Source organism: Diorhabda sublineata, chromosome 3 (genome assembly GCF_026230105.1).
Source record: "Diorhabda sublineata isolate icDioSubl1.1 chromosome 3, icDioSubl1.1, whole genome shotgun sequence".
Classification (NCBI taxonomy): Eukaryota; Metazoa; Arthropoda; class Insecta; order Coleoptera; family Chrysomelidae; genus Diorhabda; species Diorhabda sublineata.
The window spans coordinates 13,286,234-13,305,685 of NC_079476.1; the positions used below are offsets into that span (position 1 = coordinate 13,286,234).

Consider the following 19,452-nt stretch of genomic DNA (forward strand, 5'->3'; position numbering starts at 1 on the left):
TTTCAAAATTCGTTAGCACAGATATAATTTTCATACAAAATTACAGGTTACCAATTGGGAGAGTTTAAAAACAGAAAACAGCCCACAAGCAAATTTATGCAAATTATCAAATTGTGTCAGTGGAAGACTCTTATAAAATTCCAACAAAGATGAGTTTTGATATTTGTTCTTAATTATATCACTGCACTATAGATCAATCATTTCCATTTGAAGTTCCGGGGCTAGGGTTTCAATGTCAGTATCAAAAGGATTCTGAAAAATCTTAATTTGATTCGCAATGGTACTAAAGTCCGAGAAACGAGAAAATTTATTGTCAAAGCACTCAAAGTTTCGATTGCAAAATCGATAGGAAACTCATTCTCAGTGGTGTTTTAAAATGTGAAAAACATTTACTTCGTAGTTGTGATTGAAACAGTATCAATTTCTTCAGGAATGATTTGATATTAATGTATAAATCAGGAAGATGTTGGTTTTCTCCTTGCAATCTCAAATTCAGTTCAGTTTCATTCAAAAAAATTTCGATCACTGCTCGAAGTTCAAAAAAGCGCTGAAGGACTTTTCTACAACTAAGCCAACGTACGGCAGTATGATAAGGTAAGTAATTTTCTCCAATCTCTTCAATAAATTGTGGGGAATGGCGGTGATTCAGCCCAAAAGATCTGATAAAATTAACAGTTGATATGACTGGTTTCAGAACTTCAGACACATCCAAACATTTTCCGCACAAAGACTGTTGATGAATAATATAATGTTTTGAACCACCGTCATTTTCTACAGCATTTGACACAAGAGCCCACCACTCCTTTATCTTTCCCACTCATGTTTTTGCCTCCATCAGTTTTAATACATTCCAAGTTTTTCCATCGAAGGTTCTTTTGTATAATGGCCATTTCAACTCCTTTAAAAATATCTGTACCAGTTGTGCCATGAATACTATACATATCAAGAAGTTCTTTATGCACTTCATAGCTTTTATCTACTCCTCGAATATAAATCAACACCTGAGCAGTATCTGACACATCCGCTGACTCATCCAAAGCCAAAGAAAACCACTCAACATGTCCATTTTTGTCGAACATTTGAGAGGATATATTTTCAGTGATGATTTCTACCCTTCGAGCCACAGTGGTTGCTCGACCTACTGCATTCTTTGATCATATCTCCATCGGAGAATGGTTTTCCACGTTTTGTAATTTCAAGAGCCACACGAAAGCTGGCACGAGTTGCAGCCTCTTGTTCAGTTTTGAGTTTTGAAAAGGAAGATTGCTGCGATTTCAATACGCGCTTCATAACTTCGAGTTTTTCTGTTCGCAAACTTCCTGTATATTTTGACGTTTAATGTTATATTCTTTGAGAACAGCTATGCTTTCATTGCAAATCAAACATAGCGCCTTGCTACTGGACTCAATTACGAAATACTAAATGTTCCACTGATCTTTGAATTTTCTGAATTCACTACCAATTTTTCGCTTCTTTTCCATACTACTAAATCACACACAAAAGCAACAATTCAAATCAAAATACTGTTACAAAGATGTCTTAAACTTAAACGCGCACAAACACGTTTTAAGGAAGTTCGCACATTTTATTTCACAACAGTGTCATAGGAACTGACTTGTGGTTGCGCCACTAGCCTTCTTATATATTCAAATTACTGCCATCTAGAAGTGAGTGGAAGACACCAGAACTTTCTCGAATCAACGAGATTATTCTGTACATGCTATTAGCGCCATCTATTAGTGATAGAAGGCACTACCTATTTCCGCTTGTTTCCACCAGATGTCGTGTCGTTACTCCTAATGGCTCGTACTCTACGACTAATCTAAAAATTACAGATAATGATAGGAAAATTAATAACATGCAGTGTTGCCCTCTTGGGGTCTTTAGTCCGATTTGCAGCCTTTTTTAAACGTTGCGTACTTTTTCGGACTTTCTTTTTCATCAGTGAACTATTTCACTTTTTACCACTGGCAATAATGATAATATGGTTTTGGCCCTCGGAACTTACTGGAGTAATCAGTATGGCCGTAAGGCTGGAAAGTTTGGAGACCCCTGACTTAGGGCAGCATTTTTAATATGAAGTAATTCATATTTTAGCCGAATCTATTCGTAATGAGATAACACGCATTGTCAAAAAAGCCAAATATTACACTATAATTCTCGACTCTACGCCCGATATTAGTCATACAGAACAAATAACCTTTCTAATTAGATATGTGAACACTACTGATGGTAAAAGTAAAGTAGATATTTTAGAATTTTTTCCAGTAACTAATACCACTGGAGAAGGTCTGTGCAATTTTCTATTAGAGAAGCTGTTACCTAGTCTGCAACTCGAAGTTAAATATATACGTGGTCAGAGCTACGACAATATATCGAACAAGAAGGGGAAAAATATAGGGCTTCAGAAACGGATTCTCGATATCAATCCTACAGCATTATACGTGCCGTGTGCGGCTCACACCTTAAACCTCGTCGTTAATGACGTTTCCAGCTCTAGCAGTGAAATTTCTGGACTTTTTGATATGGTACAAGAGGTATATAATGTTTTTTCTGCGTCCCCATATCTATGGAGTTTACTGAAAGAATACGTGAAAAGTCTAATTTTGAAACCATTAAGTGAAACAAGGTGGGAAAGTCGTATCAATGCTATTAGACCTCTAAAGCAACACCTCAAAAACATTATTACCGTATTAAATGCCTTAATTAAAGATTCCACCAGAGACGCGAAAACAAAAAATGGTGCAAAATCAATAAATAAAAATCTTGAATCATTCAAATTTTTGTGTTCAATTTTTATTTGGCATGATTTATTAACAAGAATTAATGTTCTGCTCTCACAAAGATCAGACGATAATTTCAAAATATTTGTCGAATCAGCCACAACACTTGCTAGAGGTCCGTTTATTTGATTACGAGGGCAGTGATGAACCCCTTTTGAATCCCTTCCAGCAATTCAAGAACTTCTTTCTATTTTGCAATTCTTGATGACGCGATCTCTTCGGTAAATAAAAGATTTACATTATTATCTGAGTGCTTTTCAATATTCTGCTTTCTGAATGAGTTTAACAACATTTGTAGTGATAATCTCATGAAAGCCTGCATGGACTTAGATATTAAGTTACAGGTACAGGAGGAAGAAAGTATCGTGAAAGATATAAACGGTATACAACTGTTTAATAAAATAACTTCATTCGAAGATAGGTAAGATAGCCAATTGAGGTATTAGAAATTATAGTCAAAAATGATCTCATTTCCTGTTTTCCTAATTTTGCTCTAACAATAAGAATTTTTTTTCACCTTACCTGTTTCTGTGGCTTCAGCAAATGAAAAATAACAAAAAATTACTTGAAAAATAATATGACACAAGAAAGGCTTTCAGATTTGGCCATCATCTCTATTGAATCCGGAATCTGTTAAAAACAGATTTTACGGAAATAATGTTTTCAAAGTTTATTTGCATTTTTACCCGACTGCCAGGAAGGGTTATGTTTTTAACGCGTATCTTGTAAGTATGTCATATTCTTTATATTACCTTGTATCTCCAGAACTGCTAAACGGATTTTCACATTTGAGGTATCGTTAGATTCGTTTCATTAGCCCAAGTGCTCTTAGATAAGAGGCATTAAAAAAAATGGACGCCATGTTTTGAGGTAAAAAAATTTTTTTTACTACCAAGCATATCGAGTTGAGTATCAAAATGAAGGATTTTAAACACTGATTGTAAATATGTATATAACTCGCAGTTTTAATATTAAATGGAACGATAAAAAATAGCTAATTAAAATAATTCAGAACTGTGAGGATAGATGGCACCACTAGGTTTTTAAAACGCGGTATCGTTGTGTTTTCTTAATATTACTTATTATGGAGCATCGGTCAGCGCGCAACAAACAATTCGGATAGATGGCGCCACTAGGTTTTTAAAACGCGGTATAGTTGTGACTTCTTTTTATCAAAGACTAATATATTTACTACGAGGACAGACCTACGTTGTTACTATAATTATAATTGACTTGTGCGATTTAAATATCTTCATTATTTGGTAGTAAGTTATAATATCATAATAAATTATTATAGGTTCACTAAGACCTTATACTTAGTTTTGTATTTTATTCGCATTCGTTTCGTTCGATTGAATTAGTTTAAGTTGTAAAATGTAAATACTTATCGAGTTAGGTTAGGTTTAGTTTTGAATTTTACTTCCCGAGGGAGCGTTATACAAACTCTAGTTAGGTACTGGTACTGGATAGCGCCATTTTACGATGGAGAAGCTGTCAGAATTTTCCCAACAACTAGACTGGTTGATGCATATAACGCGACTATGACAGAAAAGTTAGAAAAGCTCACAAAAGTATACACCGTTAGTGCTGTAGACATCTCATTGGATCCTAAAACATATGGTCAAAAACCATGAGAGGAATAATTACCTGAAGATCCCAATAAAACAGGTGGTATACCAAACCGACTCAAATTAGGTGTAGGCTCTCGTCTTAGCCAAGCTAAGACGGAACATCAATGTTAACCATGGGCTGGTTAACGGTGCTATGGGTGTTATCCGACGTATAGATTGGCCAGCACTACGCAGAGAGCAGTTGGAGCCGGGAGAACTGCCACAAGCAGTATTTGTGGAGTTCGATGACCCAAATATAACAGGGAACCGACCTGGTATTGGAGTCCGGATATAGCCTTGTGCTATAGAATTTGATGCTTTACGTGGTAAAGGCAAGATCGAGCGACGAATGCTTCCCTTAATTTTATGCAGGGCATTGACGGTGCATAAATTACAGGGCACAACTTTAGAACAAGCAGTTGTAGATTTAAGTAGAAACTAATTTGCAAAAGGTCAATCTTACGTTGCTTTGAGCAGAGTGAAGACTCTCTCCGGACTTGCTATTAGTTCTCTTGATCCTAACAAATTACTTAATCAACCACATGACATAAACTCATTCAAGGAATGAATCCGGTTACGTAATCTTAACTAAAAAGACATAAATAAAATAATAATTAAAAAAAAAAAATAAAAAACCCGCCTGCATGGATAAATACAATTAAAATCAACTGAAAAGACTGAAACAAGATGAAAATTCAATGATAAGGTATTTTAAAAAAATAATGTTTAGGTACTTAAAACCAGAAACATAAATTGAAACAGTACCAAACCAATGTCCCCGCATATTGTACATTTAGAAATATCAGCACGGTAGTTTTTTCACTTTTTTGCAACATTTTAAACAGGATTGCAGTCGGAGGCATGAAATTGAATGCTATGATAAATTATTATCTCTTTGTGCATGCCTCCGAATGTAATTCTGTTTATAATGTTGCAAAAAAGTGAAAAAACTACCGTGCTGATATTTCTAAGTGTACAATATGCAGGTACATTGGTTTGGTACTGTTTCAATTTATGTTTCTGGTTTTAAGTACCTAATCATTATTTTTTTAAAATACCTTATCATTGAATTTTCATCTTGTTTCAGTCTTTTCAGTTGATTTTTAATTGTAGTTATCCATGCAGGCGGGTATTTTGTTTTTTTTTAATTATTATTTTATTACACATGATTCACTTATTTCACACACAACGATTGTGATGTACGAATACGATAAAAATACGTAACTAGTTACATACGCCGCTTATCAAGGAAACTTAAAAGCGCAGCAGAAACACTATACTTTCTGAGAAATTGTTATTTAACAACATATGCAGATAAATCTTACTTTCTTGTAATATCATTTAATAAAATTCATTCTCTGTTCAGATCTCTAACAATAAACTTGTAATTGCTAGAATAAATATATTTTTTAAAAACGAATTTTTCGTAAAGAAAACCAAAATTGGCGCAGTCAGTAGGATCGCGCAAGTCGTCGAAATCAAAAATCACTAAAACGTTTACGGGCATACAGTGCGTAACAAAATTTCGGATCGTGCGAAATAATTTAGTGACTTCACGGCTTTAACGTTTCAACGTTTTAAGTGCGAATCCAACGAACAATATTAGACTAGCAATTATCGTGCAATAGCCCTTTAGTGGTGAACATTGGAGGCAACAGGGAATCATCGAGGGAGAAGATTTTAAAAGCCTGTTCTTCAGAAACGTAAGTGCCTTATTGTCCTCTTCTTGCCTTTCCTACCTTTTTTTGGATTTTGGAAAGATAGTATTGATTATTGAGTTTTAAAGTTTCAAAAACGTATACAATTAATAAAAAAGAAATTATCAATTTATGAGTGAATTAAACTCTAGTAATCTCGATAACATAGTTCAATTGTTCAATAATATTTCTTTAGTCGAAAATAACGTAGAACAAACTGGTACTAACAAAATGGCTCCTCCTGCAATGAATTGGGATCTTTTCAAATCCAAACTATCAAATATTAAACCTTTTAACGGTGACAGTGAATATTTGAATAAATTCATTACAAGGTGTGAGCATTTAATAGAGTCATATAGAATTTATAATGATGCAGAATTAAATTTACACATTATAGAATGTATTCAAGAGAAATTAGAAGGTAGAGCAGCCTTCATGGTCGGTAACAGAGTTGAATTAAATACTTGGCCAAAATTAAAAACGGCCTTATTACAGTGTTTTGCTGATAGAAGGGATTTAAATTGTCTTGTGCAAGAGTTGATTAGAGCCAAACCATTAAAAAACGAGCATCTTATTGATTTTGGAAGTAGACTTCAATTAATTCGTAGTAGTGTAATTCAAAGAATTAGCAATGACCCTAATATAACTGCCGAAGAAAGAAATTGTCAAATAAATCAATACGATAAAACTGCTTTAAATACGTTTATTGCAGGGTGCGACGGTACTCTGAAAAATAATATGCATTTACGAAAACCACATTCTTTAGAAGACGCGATGGCCTATGTGGCCGAATTCGAAAATTTTGAAAGACTGTACGGTTCTTTAAACGATAAAAATAATCGACAAAATACACCTAATAATATTAATATACAGCATGCGAATAGCCAAAATTCTCAAAGATCCAAATCAAATTTTTATAAAAATCCTAATACGTATCAAAATTTTGTACCAAATAACAGACCTGTTAACAATTACCCGAATTATTATAGCAATCGACAAAACTACCAACCAAATTTCGTACAAAATAGAGAAAGTTGGCCAAATCAGCCGATACCTATTCAATCCATACCACAAAATAAAAGATATTTTACTAATCGACAAGTATTCGGCCCTCCCAAAAATGTATTCAAACCTAACCAAATTCCACAAAATCAATTACCAACACCTGAACCGATGTCCACGACATCACGTAATTTTACTGAACGTACTCGAAAACCTATTAATAATAATAATAATAGATTTTTCCGATCAAATCCAAACGCTAAACCAAACTTCGTTTCCGAAGAGTTATACTTAAATCAATATGCTAATTCAGACTATAATCACGATAATCAATATGATGAATATGACGAAATAGAATTTGACGAAAACGACGAAGCCAATCGCGATGAAAATTTTCAAGCAGCTCGTCCATCAGACGGGAAAACATAGAAATAAATATACTGCCAGTTAATCCGCTACCGTATATAGAAATTGCAAATCCAAAAATTAAATTGCTAATCGATACTGGTAGCTCTAAATCAATAATAAGACCTTCTATTGCCGAAAAATACTTTCCAGATACAATTTATCATTCTGATACTACTATATCTACTAGTCTTGGAAGTAAAAACGTTAGGTATCGAGCGCTTATTCCTGCATTTCCTGAACTAAAAAATAAAAACTATCAAATCGATTTTATACTATATGATTTTCACAATTATTTTGATGGAATTCTCGGTATTAAAGATTTAATAGGTATGAATATAAATATTGATCTAACTAATCGAGAACTATTAGGACCTCACCTAAGATTGCCTTTTAAGTATAGAAAAGTAAACGATATTGAGTTTTCTTTTTCAATAGACCCCGGAGAAAAAACGATAAAGAAATTACCCGTAAATATAGATAATGGGGATATTATTGTAGACGCTCGAAAAATAGAAAATATAATAATTCCACAAATTTTATCTACAGCGAGAAACGGTTTCGCACCAATAGAAATTCAAAATCACACAAATAATTCGATAACGATAACATTACGAGAACCAATTCAAGTTACTCCATTTAAAAATTCACAATATGAACTCTTTAAATTTGAAAGCTTTGCTAATGATTTTGATGAAAATAATTTCATAAAACCTAATGACAATATTACCGAATTAATTCGTACAAATCACATGAATAAAGAAGAAAAACAAAAAATTATTTCATTGTGTAAAGAATATTCTGATTTATTTTTAAAACCAGGGGACAAATTGACTTTCACTTCAAATGTTAAACATATTATAAGAACCAAAGACGAGGTACCGGTTCACACTAAATCTTACAGATATCCCTACGTCCACAGAGAGGAAATTAGGAGACAAATTCAAGAGATGTTAGATAAAAACATAATTAGACCGTCCTGTTCCCCTTGGAGCTCCCCGATATGGATTGTTAAAAAGAAAATGGACGCATCAAATACCCAAAAATGGAGACTGGTAGTTGATTACCGGAAAATTAATGAAAAGACAATTGATGACAGGTACCCGCTTCCCAATATATCCGATATATTGGATAAATTAGGTCGAGCTCAGTATTTTACTACCCTCGACTTGGCAAGCGGCTTCCATCAAATACAAATGAGCGAATGTTCTATAGAAAAAACGGCTTTCAACGTAGATGGAGGACATTACGAGTACCTTAGAATGCCTTTCGGTCTTAAAAATGCCCCTTCTACATTTCAAAGAGCTGTAAATGAAGTCCTTAAAGACATCCAAAACAAAATATGCATGGTATACATGGATGACATTATCATATTCAGTACTAGCCTTCAGGAGCACATACAAAATCTGAAATTAGTATTTTCAAAACTACGCCACGCAGAGCTTAAGATACAACTAGACAAGTGCGAGTTTCTTCGCAAGGAAGTAGAGTATCTAGGTCACGTTGTAACTCCTCATGGGATAAAACCTAATCCGAATAAAATCAAAGCAATTCAAAATTTCCCTATCCCAAAAACCGCTAAAGATATTAAATCCTTTTTAGGACTAGTAGGTTACTATAGAAAGTTTATAAAAAACTTTGCTCAAATTACGAAACCGATGACGATATGTCTAAAGAAGGATCACATAATTAAACATACCGAAGAATTTATTAATTGCTTCAATACTTGTAAAAACATTTTAATTTCAGAACCAGTCCTTGCGTATCCCGATTTCAGTAAACCTTTCGAATTAACTACTGACGCTTCTAAATATGCCATAGGTGCTATTCTATCTCAAAATAATCATCCTATTTGTTATGCTAGTAGAACACTTAATTCCGCAGAAATAAATTATTCTACAATCGAGAAAGAGTTACTTTCGATAGTCTGGTCGTGTAAATATTTTCGACCGTATTTATTTGGTCAAAAATTCACAATTTTTTCAGATCATAAACCATTGCAATGGCTCATGTCATTAAAAGAGCCCAATTCACGTCTTGTACGCTGGCGCCTTAAACTTGAGGAATTTGAGTACGATATAAAATATTTGAAAGGTAAAAGTAACAAAGCAGCTGATGCATTATCTCGATATCCCGATATAAATGCATTAGAAACTGCATCAATGGATGTCAATTTAAGTGACATCGATGAAATAATGAATGAAGAATTTGAAAGAATTAATTCCAGTACTCTCCCGAATTTAGATAATTTAGATCTTACAAATATATTAGATTTAAATAAATTTAACCAAAACGATTCAAACATAGAAAATCTCGCAAACAATAATTTACCAATATTACCTATAACGGAAGAACCAAATCCTAATAATAACGAAGACATTGAAACAGTACATACATCTGTTGAAAATCCTATTCTATCAATTCCAATTACCGAAAAACCATTAAATATGTATAAAAATCAAATATATTTTACTAATGGTCAAATAAATACCTTTAAGGTTAGAAGAGAGAAAGTATTCGAAAATATTCGTCTATACGTTACATTACCGGTAATTGACATCGAAAATAATATAATAAACTTCATTAAAGAATATATTGACCCCAGGAAAAATTATGCACTTTATTTCCAGAACGAACCCTTATCGAGAATATTTATTGTAACTGCACAGAATATGTTTAAGAATTCTGCATTTAAATTTACACTGTGTACCAAATCAGTAACAGATATTGAAACAAAAGAAGAGCAATTAGAAAAAATTAAATATCATCATATATATAAATCAGGTCATAGGGGCATAAACGAAGTTAAAACATCTCTTAGTTGTAGATACTACTGGCCGAAAATGATCGAAGATGTAGAAAACTTTATCAATAATTGCGATACATGCTTGAAAAATAAATATGATAGGAATCCCCCTGTCGTCAAATTTAGCCTAACACCCACAGCGTCTAAGCCTTTTGAGCATGTACATATGGATGTTTTTAAAATTGCAAATAAAATTTATTTAACAGTAATTGATTCCTTTTCGCGTTACGGACAAGCTTACCCCATAGTAAGTGTTACAGGATTTTCCACAGTAGACTCTTTACTAAATTTCATAACTCACCATGGACTACCTCAAAAGATAACAACAGATAGTGGTTCTGAATTTAAGAATTTCGATTTAGAAGACTTTTGCAAACTTCACCATATAGAATTGCATCATACCACAGCGAAAAATAGCAATTCCAACTCGCCAGTTGAACGATTTCATTCAAGTATTTTAGAACATTATCGATGTATACAGGAAGATAATAAAAATTTGACACCGGATCAAATAATGAAACACGCGATTCTTAGTTATAACAATTCAGTTCATACAGTAACAAAATTCACGCCTTTCGAAATTATAAAAGGACATATAAACAATCCTGACCCGTTTGACCTGAATGATCATTTAGTTATATCTCAATACGTTCAAAATCACAAAGAAACCAGTAAACGCTTATATGAAAAAATTAAACAACAAAACGAACAAACTAAACAAAAGGTTATAGAGAAATTAAATAGAAAAAGGTCCGAACCTTTAGACTATTCAAATCAAAAAACCGCCTACGTAAAAACTAAATTAAGAAATAAGAAACTCCCTAAATTTAAACAAACTAAAATAATCAGAGATAAAGGTATTCTGCTTAAAACCGATAAAGGTACGTATCATAAAAGTATTGTCCGAAAACCAAGAAGTAATGTTCGGAAATTGTTACAGGATGTCGACGAGCACGCGAATCCTGATGCTTTACCTGATTCTTCGCGTATTTCAAGCGACCTGTAGTGTAGAAGACATACAGGTTACGAAAATTCAAAACTTCCTTCTTCCTATCCAATTAGGAAACGCTAGATTAGTATATAGTAAACATACGTTTTTACATTATTTAGATTTAAGCCAACTTATTAAGCAAATAGATAGTCTAGTTACGCATTTCAATTACATAAAAAATAGTATTACAACTGTAACCACTACAAACACTATATCCTATCACGCTTTAGCACAGAACATGTTAATAAGAACCGAGTATTTGATCAACACTGTACAGAAAAAATTCGAAAATTTGAATCCTCATATCAGAAATCGAAGAGGTTTGCTAAATGGCGTTGGTAAAATAAACAAATGGCTATTTGGAAACCTCGATTCAGATGACGAGATAAAATACGATAACGCAATTACTTTATTACAACAAAATCAAAAGAACATTATCCATGAAACTAACCTTCAAATTTCTCTCTATAAGAAACTCATTGATCATTACAATAAGTCAATTACTACTTTAAATAAAAATCAAGCAAACTTTAATAATGGGTTACAACTATTTTCAGCCTCTGTATATAACAAAATTGAAACACTAGAAAGTTATCTAACGTTTCAAGGTATGTTGTATCAGATTAATTTAGACTGTCAGTCAACAATAACGTTTATAGATAATATTGAGAACGCAGTTGTATTTTCGAAACTTAATTCTGTACATACGTCTATAATTTCTAGTTACGAGATACTGGACATAATTCAACATTTAGAAAAACTATATTCGGAAAAACAGATTCCTAAATTTTCTAACATTTTAACATACTACCAATTTCTTGGAACTCAAGTATCAATCATTGATTCGAAATTAGTCTTTGCTATCCACGTACCTATACTCATCTCCGAAACATTTGAATTTTACCACCTTTTTCCCATAATCCAAAATAATAAAATGTACACTCCTAAATTCCCTTACCTGGCACGAACGCAAAATGAAACTCAATCAGAAAAAGAAGAATGTCCACCACTCGAAGGTACCTACTATTGCCGTCAAAATTTTGTCCAAAGGGATAATTGCACCCTTAGTCTACTTGAAGGGAACACTCTCGATGATTGCCAAATTCTAGAAGTCAATATCGAAGAAACAATCATTCAACAAGTTACAACAAAAGAAGTCCTGATAATGCCGATTCAACAAGAAAAAATACTTTCAAAATGTCAATCCGATCGATACCTCGAAATAGAAGAACCATCACTTGTCAAAATCCCAGAAAACTGTGAACTATGGATCAATAATCAACGATACATCAATGACGACGAAATCAGTTACGGTAAACCATTTGTCCTGCCAAAATTAGAAACAAACAAATTATCAACTTCAAAACACTACGAAAAATATAACATAACAAATCTCAATCTCGATGATCTTTTCCAAATCAACGAATTGTCAAGAAAATTGAAGCCGATCCAAGAAACTTCCAATACACAGAGTCATGTAACAATAATCGAAAGCCTTTTAGCGATAATATTCATTATTTTAATAGCAGGTGTTTTGTTCAAATTCAAATCAAAAATTTTAGTATGCCGAAAACACACAAAAGAAAAAAGTCAAGAAAACCTGGAAAGGGCCCAAAAATCGAAAAGTCAATCCATACTTTTCGAGACTTAAGGAGGGAGGAGTTACATACGCCGCTTATCAAGGAAACTTAAAAGCGCAGCAGAAACACTATACTTTCTGAGAAATTGTTATTTAACAACATATGCAGATAAATCTTACTTTCTTGTAATATCATTTAATAAAATTCATTCTCTGTTCAGATCTCTAACAATAAACTTGTAATTGCTAGAATAAATATATTTTTTAAAAACGAATTTTTCGTAAAGAAAACCAAAATTAACTATCTAATGTATTTTTTCCGAAAAACTGAAACATGACAAAACTGCAGCCTAGCTATCAATTTAAAGGCATTTGACCTTTAAGAGAAAAAAAATTTCGCCAAACTTTTCTGTCACCCCCGCGCCACGAATTACTCGCCCTCCCATGGAACAAAGTGTATACACACTGAGTATGTCTAAAATCGTTATGTGTGAAATAGACGTTATACAGGTAGATGAGTTTAAAGAGTTTATAACGTCAACGTTAAATATTAGTCAAAATAAGAAAAAAATCTCTGGAGGGGTGGCACATCTGGTATTTGCACGCGGGCGGCCCATACTCTAGGATTGAGATTCTGCCATGTGATAAGATATGGGGAACACATCACCTGGCGACATTGTCATTATAAGCCATTACAAGTTTAAGAACACCCTAGTAATCTGATAAAGTTTATGTTTACATTACTAATCTATGGTTTTATTTTTAAACAAGAAGAGTAAAGACATATTTATTCGTGTTTTGACTTTTTTTATTTATTCGCAAAATTTTATACGAAGAAGTGGAACAAGAAATAACTTAAATTGAGAACCAATTACCTAGCTGGAAATTTGCTGCTATTTTTTTCATTCGTGAAATACATCAATTCAAGTATCGAATATCAATTATAAGAATACAAAAAAAATATTAATTGATATTAACGAGCTATGATATAATTGATAGATAACGAGTTAATCTTATCTTTAATAAAAAACCGCATAGAGCGTTAAGTTTAGTTATGGTGTTGGTAATCCTAACGTGAATACACAAAACTGAAGTAACAGCTGGTATGTTAAAATTTCTTGATTTGTATCATAGTAATCAGTTTTTGATACTCAATTAATAAACTAAATGATAGCTTTTCCTTCCAACTTTCTATACAGGGCGGGTTATTTATTAAAAGCACTCAAGTGATAAGTTCGTCACTTATGACGTGGTATAATATTTAAAACAGTTAATTTTATATATAACATTTAGCATTGAATAGCCTTAATATAAATATGTATATATATATATATATATATATATATATATATATATATATATATATATATATATATATATATATATATATATATATATATATATATATCATTTAGATAGATCCAAATCTTAACCAGCTAAAACAATGAAATTTAAATTCAAATATTGTTTAATTTCTTTGTATTTTATCACTATTAACAAATACCGCTCCTATGATTTAATTCAATTATTACTGAAAATTTAACTGGTTTTAGTAATCCATTATTTCATGTAGTACTAATAAACCAAATTGACTAACTTATGCAATTTATGATTTCATTATATTGCGAAAAAGAGTGTAATCATAAATTTTATGCAATTATTTATCATTTAACAATAATAACTATATGATGATGTAAATAACGAAAATTGGGGAAAATAATACTCTGATCTTTATTGGAATATTATCTTTTATATACGTATAGATTAATACGGCACCATACAAAGATATTTTTTCCGTAAATGTCAAAAATTCTAATATCAATAGATATACAAAAAAGAAGCAATTATCAATTAAAATAATTTATAGATATATTTAAATTTATAGAATATAATTATACATACAATTAAACACGCGGTGAATGAACTTGCGTTTAAAATATTTGACAATGGGAGGCTGCACTATTTGACATAATGATGCGAAGTTTGAATCTCGTAGATATTCCTATATAGACGATCATGCAGATGGAGCATCTGCAACCACTACTAGACACACTGTAGAAAAAGACACTGATTTCGTGTTGCGAAATTCACGTGTGACTATTAAACAAATATTTGAAAATAGTGGTCACGCAGGGTGGGTTACTACGAAAGTTAACAGATGAATACAAACACACAAAAAAACAAGGTCGAAAAGATATTTTCAGTCTTAAGCGTTACTTCAGTAGAAGTTATTTCCAAAATTACGTGAGACAATAAAAATAAAACGCCGGGGGAAGTTACTCAATAAATTTAGCTAAACCGTAATGTTAATAAGTTATTTTTGAGTAACAAAAATTAGTTACGTTATTTTGTAAGTACACTGTATAGTAGTTAATTTCTAAATATTTAAAATATACAAATCAACGAATTTTATAGTCCGATGTCAGTTAATATACCATGGTCACAGCTGTTAATCAGTGGTGAAAAATTTATACTCATTATAATTTAGGAATGCATGAATTATTGAATAATTTTGTTTATTACATTAAGTCATATGACTAAACAAAGTATTATCTCATACACAATAGAATAGTGTGTATGTAAGCAATAATCCCGTATTTTTGTGCTAGTTGTAGGTATGTACATTAAAAAAACAATTTGATTATTTTTTTCTATATTATTTGTCTGTTATTTGTGTTCTAATTTCCAAAAATGTAATCAACTTTTAATATTATTTTCCATACTTACCGAAATAACATACACACGTAATGTTCAAGAGTTGATTAACTATTTTTCAGTAAATAATATTGAAGAGTGAATAACCTTTCTGTTTTAATGGCAAATTATATTCGGGTTGTTATTTTTAAGTTGAAGTTCATATAAGTGGTTTAAATAAATGTGCAAATTCACAGAAAAAGAGGTTGGGTTTTTTTGTATAAAAAAATTTGCTTTTAGAATGAAAAAGATAATAAACAGTTTATTCTGTTGTAAAGAGTGATTCATGATCTAACAATATATGGCAATAGGACCAAATATACCTCTAAAACATATTGCAGTGAAATAATATACAGGTGTTGATAGAGAAAATAGTATATAATACAAGTGAAGAAAACGAATGAGAAATTTGAGCAAACATACGAGCGAGAAAAGCACTTTTCTCCCATATATACACCCTATGTTTTTATATACACTCTATTCGTCAACTACGTGGAATAATAATACTAACAGAATTTTGGACAGTTGGCGGAGAGAATTGAAAAATATTAGTCTTTTGTCTGGAAGGGCGTTTGAAGAGTACTATTAAAATTACTTGCTTCATCACGTAAAATTTTGGTGTCTTGTATATATCCGGATAATTGGTCATATTTCTCAGTGAAATTTTTAAAATTAAACAATATATATTCTTTTTGAATAATTGTTTTTATATTTAACTGCTCGTGATTGTGGAATGATAATTTTTGGAATATTTTAATTAATTAACTTTTTCCATCAGGTTCAAATTAGTTTTATTTAGTGATTATAATCTATTACTTCACTTACTTTCAGATTGAACTTGAAAATAACATCAAAGTATACATCTTAACAGTTGAATAACTGATTTAAAATTATAGTTAATACCTAGTAGAATTTCTTGCTCTTAACTAACTGTTGTACTTTTTCTATGCTGGTAGTTTAAAAAGAAACGTTTTATATTTTATATATACATATATTAAGAACTTCCGTTATTCGCTTTTTAAAAAGCTGTCATTAGATTTGTAGGTATGTTAGTATGTATCAATGTAACAAAATCTTTTAACTCCATTTTCGAGCACTTCAAATCATGGAATGATTTGAAATTTTGCACTCTTATTAAGATCCGCTGACAATTCAATAATTTCGTAAATACATACCATTATCCTTGCCAGGAGTGTAACGGAATCTTTTAACTCGATTTTCGAAAACCTAAAAACGTCGGATTAATTTGAAATTTTGCACTCTTAAAGTATTCAAAAATAATTATATAAATTCGCACCATTATCTAAGATAGTATTTTTTTCATATCATGTTATGAAGTTTGAATTATGAGATGAGTGCAAAATTTTTCAAATTAGTTAGACTATCTAGAAAACTTGTATTCAAATTGCTTCAAACTGTGATTGAGTCCGTCTTACAACTTGTTAAAGAACTCTCATTGTAATGGATAACGCTGCCTATTATAATCACCGAAGTGAATGTATACCCATTTCAAAACAGTCGGAAAGATGAAATGCAACAGTATCTGTGTGAAAAGGGGACTACATTGAATACGTTATAGATGAAATAATTCGTAGAAACAGCATCACAAATTTACGACGCCACCGATCATTGCGAGCCTCGTATTTCAATATTTACTTGAGCATCAACAAAAAATTATAGTATTCTATTCTTACTCGAAAAGGCAAAAAATACGGTTAAAGAAAAAAACGTTATAAGTTGAAGAAAGGCTATTTGTGAATTTTTTTTAACTTTTCAAATACATACCTTATATTATAATATAATAACTAATATATATTATAATAGATAAATTATAACTTTTTTTAATGTAAAGCAACTCATATTCTATGGGAATCTTTTCAGGAATATTCGTGTGCTTAATTTGTTAATGTGAGTAGGTATGTTGATATGTTAGTTGATATCAGAAAAAATCGTTGCACGGCTATCTACTTAGGAACGCGAAGGACGAGCTTAACTACCCATTCGACGTTCAGAGTTAGTTAAGGGCTCAATATTTTAGAATGCCAAAAATCCTTTGAATCCGGTTGCCTAATTCGTAAGCACGTTTCTCCAATTTCAGAAAGATCGTTGCACGGCTATCCACTTAGGAACACGGAGCACGACCTTTACCTACCTACTCCCCGTTCAGAATTAGTTAAGAGCTCAAAACTTCACAATGCAATAAAATGCATAATCAATTGCCATTTGAAATCAAATCGATATCATCTTTTCCCGCATTCTGCAATAATTTGAGGGCATATTTACTGGAAAGTGCCTTCTTCTTTGTAAACGACTACTATTCTAATAATAATTCTAATAATAATTTAATTCCGGCCATGCTGCATACTGGTATAACTTTTGCTATGGGCTTATATACTGATTATCACCTATTACTATTACCCAAATTTGAAATTTTATGTTATTTGTATATTTGTTTAGTCATTTTTATGTTCGTTTTTTAGGTTTCACGAGCTTTCGTTTACAAATTGAAACAAAATTTTGACAATGAATCATTTTTTCTTCTCTATTATCTTTTTTAAAACTGGTATTGGGAATTTTGTTTAATATTTGGGATTGATAAAGTGCATTATACATAACAATAGCTGTATTTGCTGGAATGTCTGAGTATTTGTATGATTCAATACTTCTAAAATATTCTTATTGAAGTTAGAATCATGACGTAACGTAGTTACAACATGATTTCATAATTACCACTCGGTAATTACGTGTTTTCACGTGTTTTTAAAAAACAAATAACAACTTTATTAACACAAAAATACAATATTAACTGAACAAAAAGTTATCTTAACAATATCTCTATCAAAATCTAGAACAAAATCTGTACCAAAAATCTACACCAAAATCATAGTCTAATTCTAAAATACAATTATATATAATAAAATAAATGCTGAGTTTACAATTGAATATTTTATAAAAGTTCAACAGTTTCCAGGTCCGTAACTCGGTTAAGTTTTTTATGTTGAAAACCACAAACCATATCGAAGTTCATTTAAACATATGTAGTTATAATTAGGGTACGTACACAGTTTGTTCTGAATCATATGAAATTGGCACTAAATTAAACGTTAGGTTAAAAGTTAAACAGTATTGGTCGAATAACATGTTCGTATCGTCAACTTTTTCAGTTTTTTAATATATGATCTATAACTTTTCTCAGTTGTACCACGCATTAAATAGTAGAATATGGAATTATAGTTAATTGTTCAATCCGTTTAATAAATCATTTTCTGACTGATCTTGAGGATGTAGCTTATTAATTTGATTTTTAATTTGTACTAAAGTTTTGAGATTTTATTAAAATATTTGCGTCAAATATCTAGAACAATTTGACAACTACAGTTATTTACTAAATCGTAAATTATAGGGTAAAAATATTTATCAGTCAAATATTTTCTTAGAAATCATTTTTATAAAATTATTACTGTTACGTGTAATGCCGACTAAAGGAATTCAATAATTGTTATTAATAAAGATAAGATAAATTCAATAAATTATAATTGTTGATTGTTCGATATCACCTTGACGATTTCTGTCTTGTTTTTGTATAATCCAACCAGAAAAGCGTAGTAATCGCGTAAACTAAAAATATAAATTTTATGTAAAAACTTCGTCATAAATAAAAATAAATCTCATTGAATATCGCACTACAGTGTAATGTAAGTATATTTGCTACTTTTAATTATATTATCGTTTATCATTACAGAAATGCTTGACTGGCGATAATTTTCGAAAAATTGCATTTGTTCATAGGTCTCCTAGGTAATACAATATGTGCTGGTGAATTTCGCAATTGGTTTGGTGTCATTTCCGTTACCTACTATTTGGAAGAGAAATTAAGTAACTTTT

The 19,452-nt window shown here is 31.4% G+C and overlaps 1 protein-coding gene across 3 annotated transcripts in view; it reads left to right on the forward strand.

The window, feature by feature from the left end:
• The first annotated feature begins 534 nt into the window (after positions 1 to 534).
• The window catches only part of LOC130442067 (unconventional myosin IC), a 69,891-nt gene continuing 50,973 nt past the window's right edge, over positions 535 to 19,452 (forward strand). Inside the window, exon 1 of one of the 3 annotated variants that reach the window (XM_056776047.1) lies at positions 535 to 594. In XM_056776047.1, coding sequence (XP_056632025.1) covers positions 587 to 594 — 8 coding nt within the window. In that variant the 5' untranslated portion in view covers positions 535 to 586. Of the gene's footprint in view, positions 595 to 13,878; positions 13,977 to 19,142; positions 19,263 to 19,452 lie in introns of those variants that run through there. The other 2 variants (XM_056776048.1, XM_056776049.1) reach the window with 2 other exon arrangements.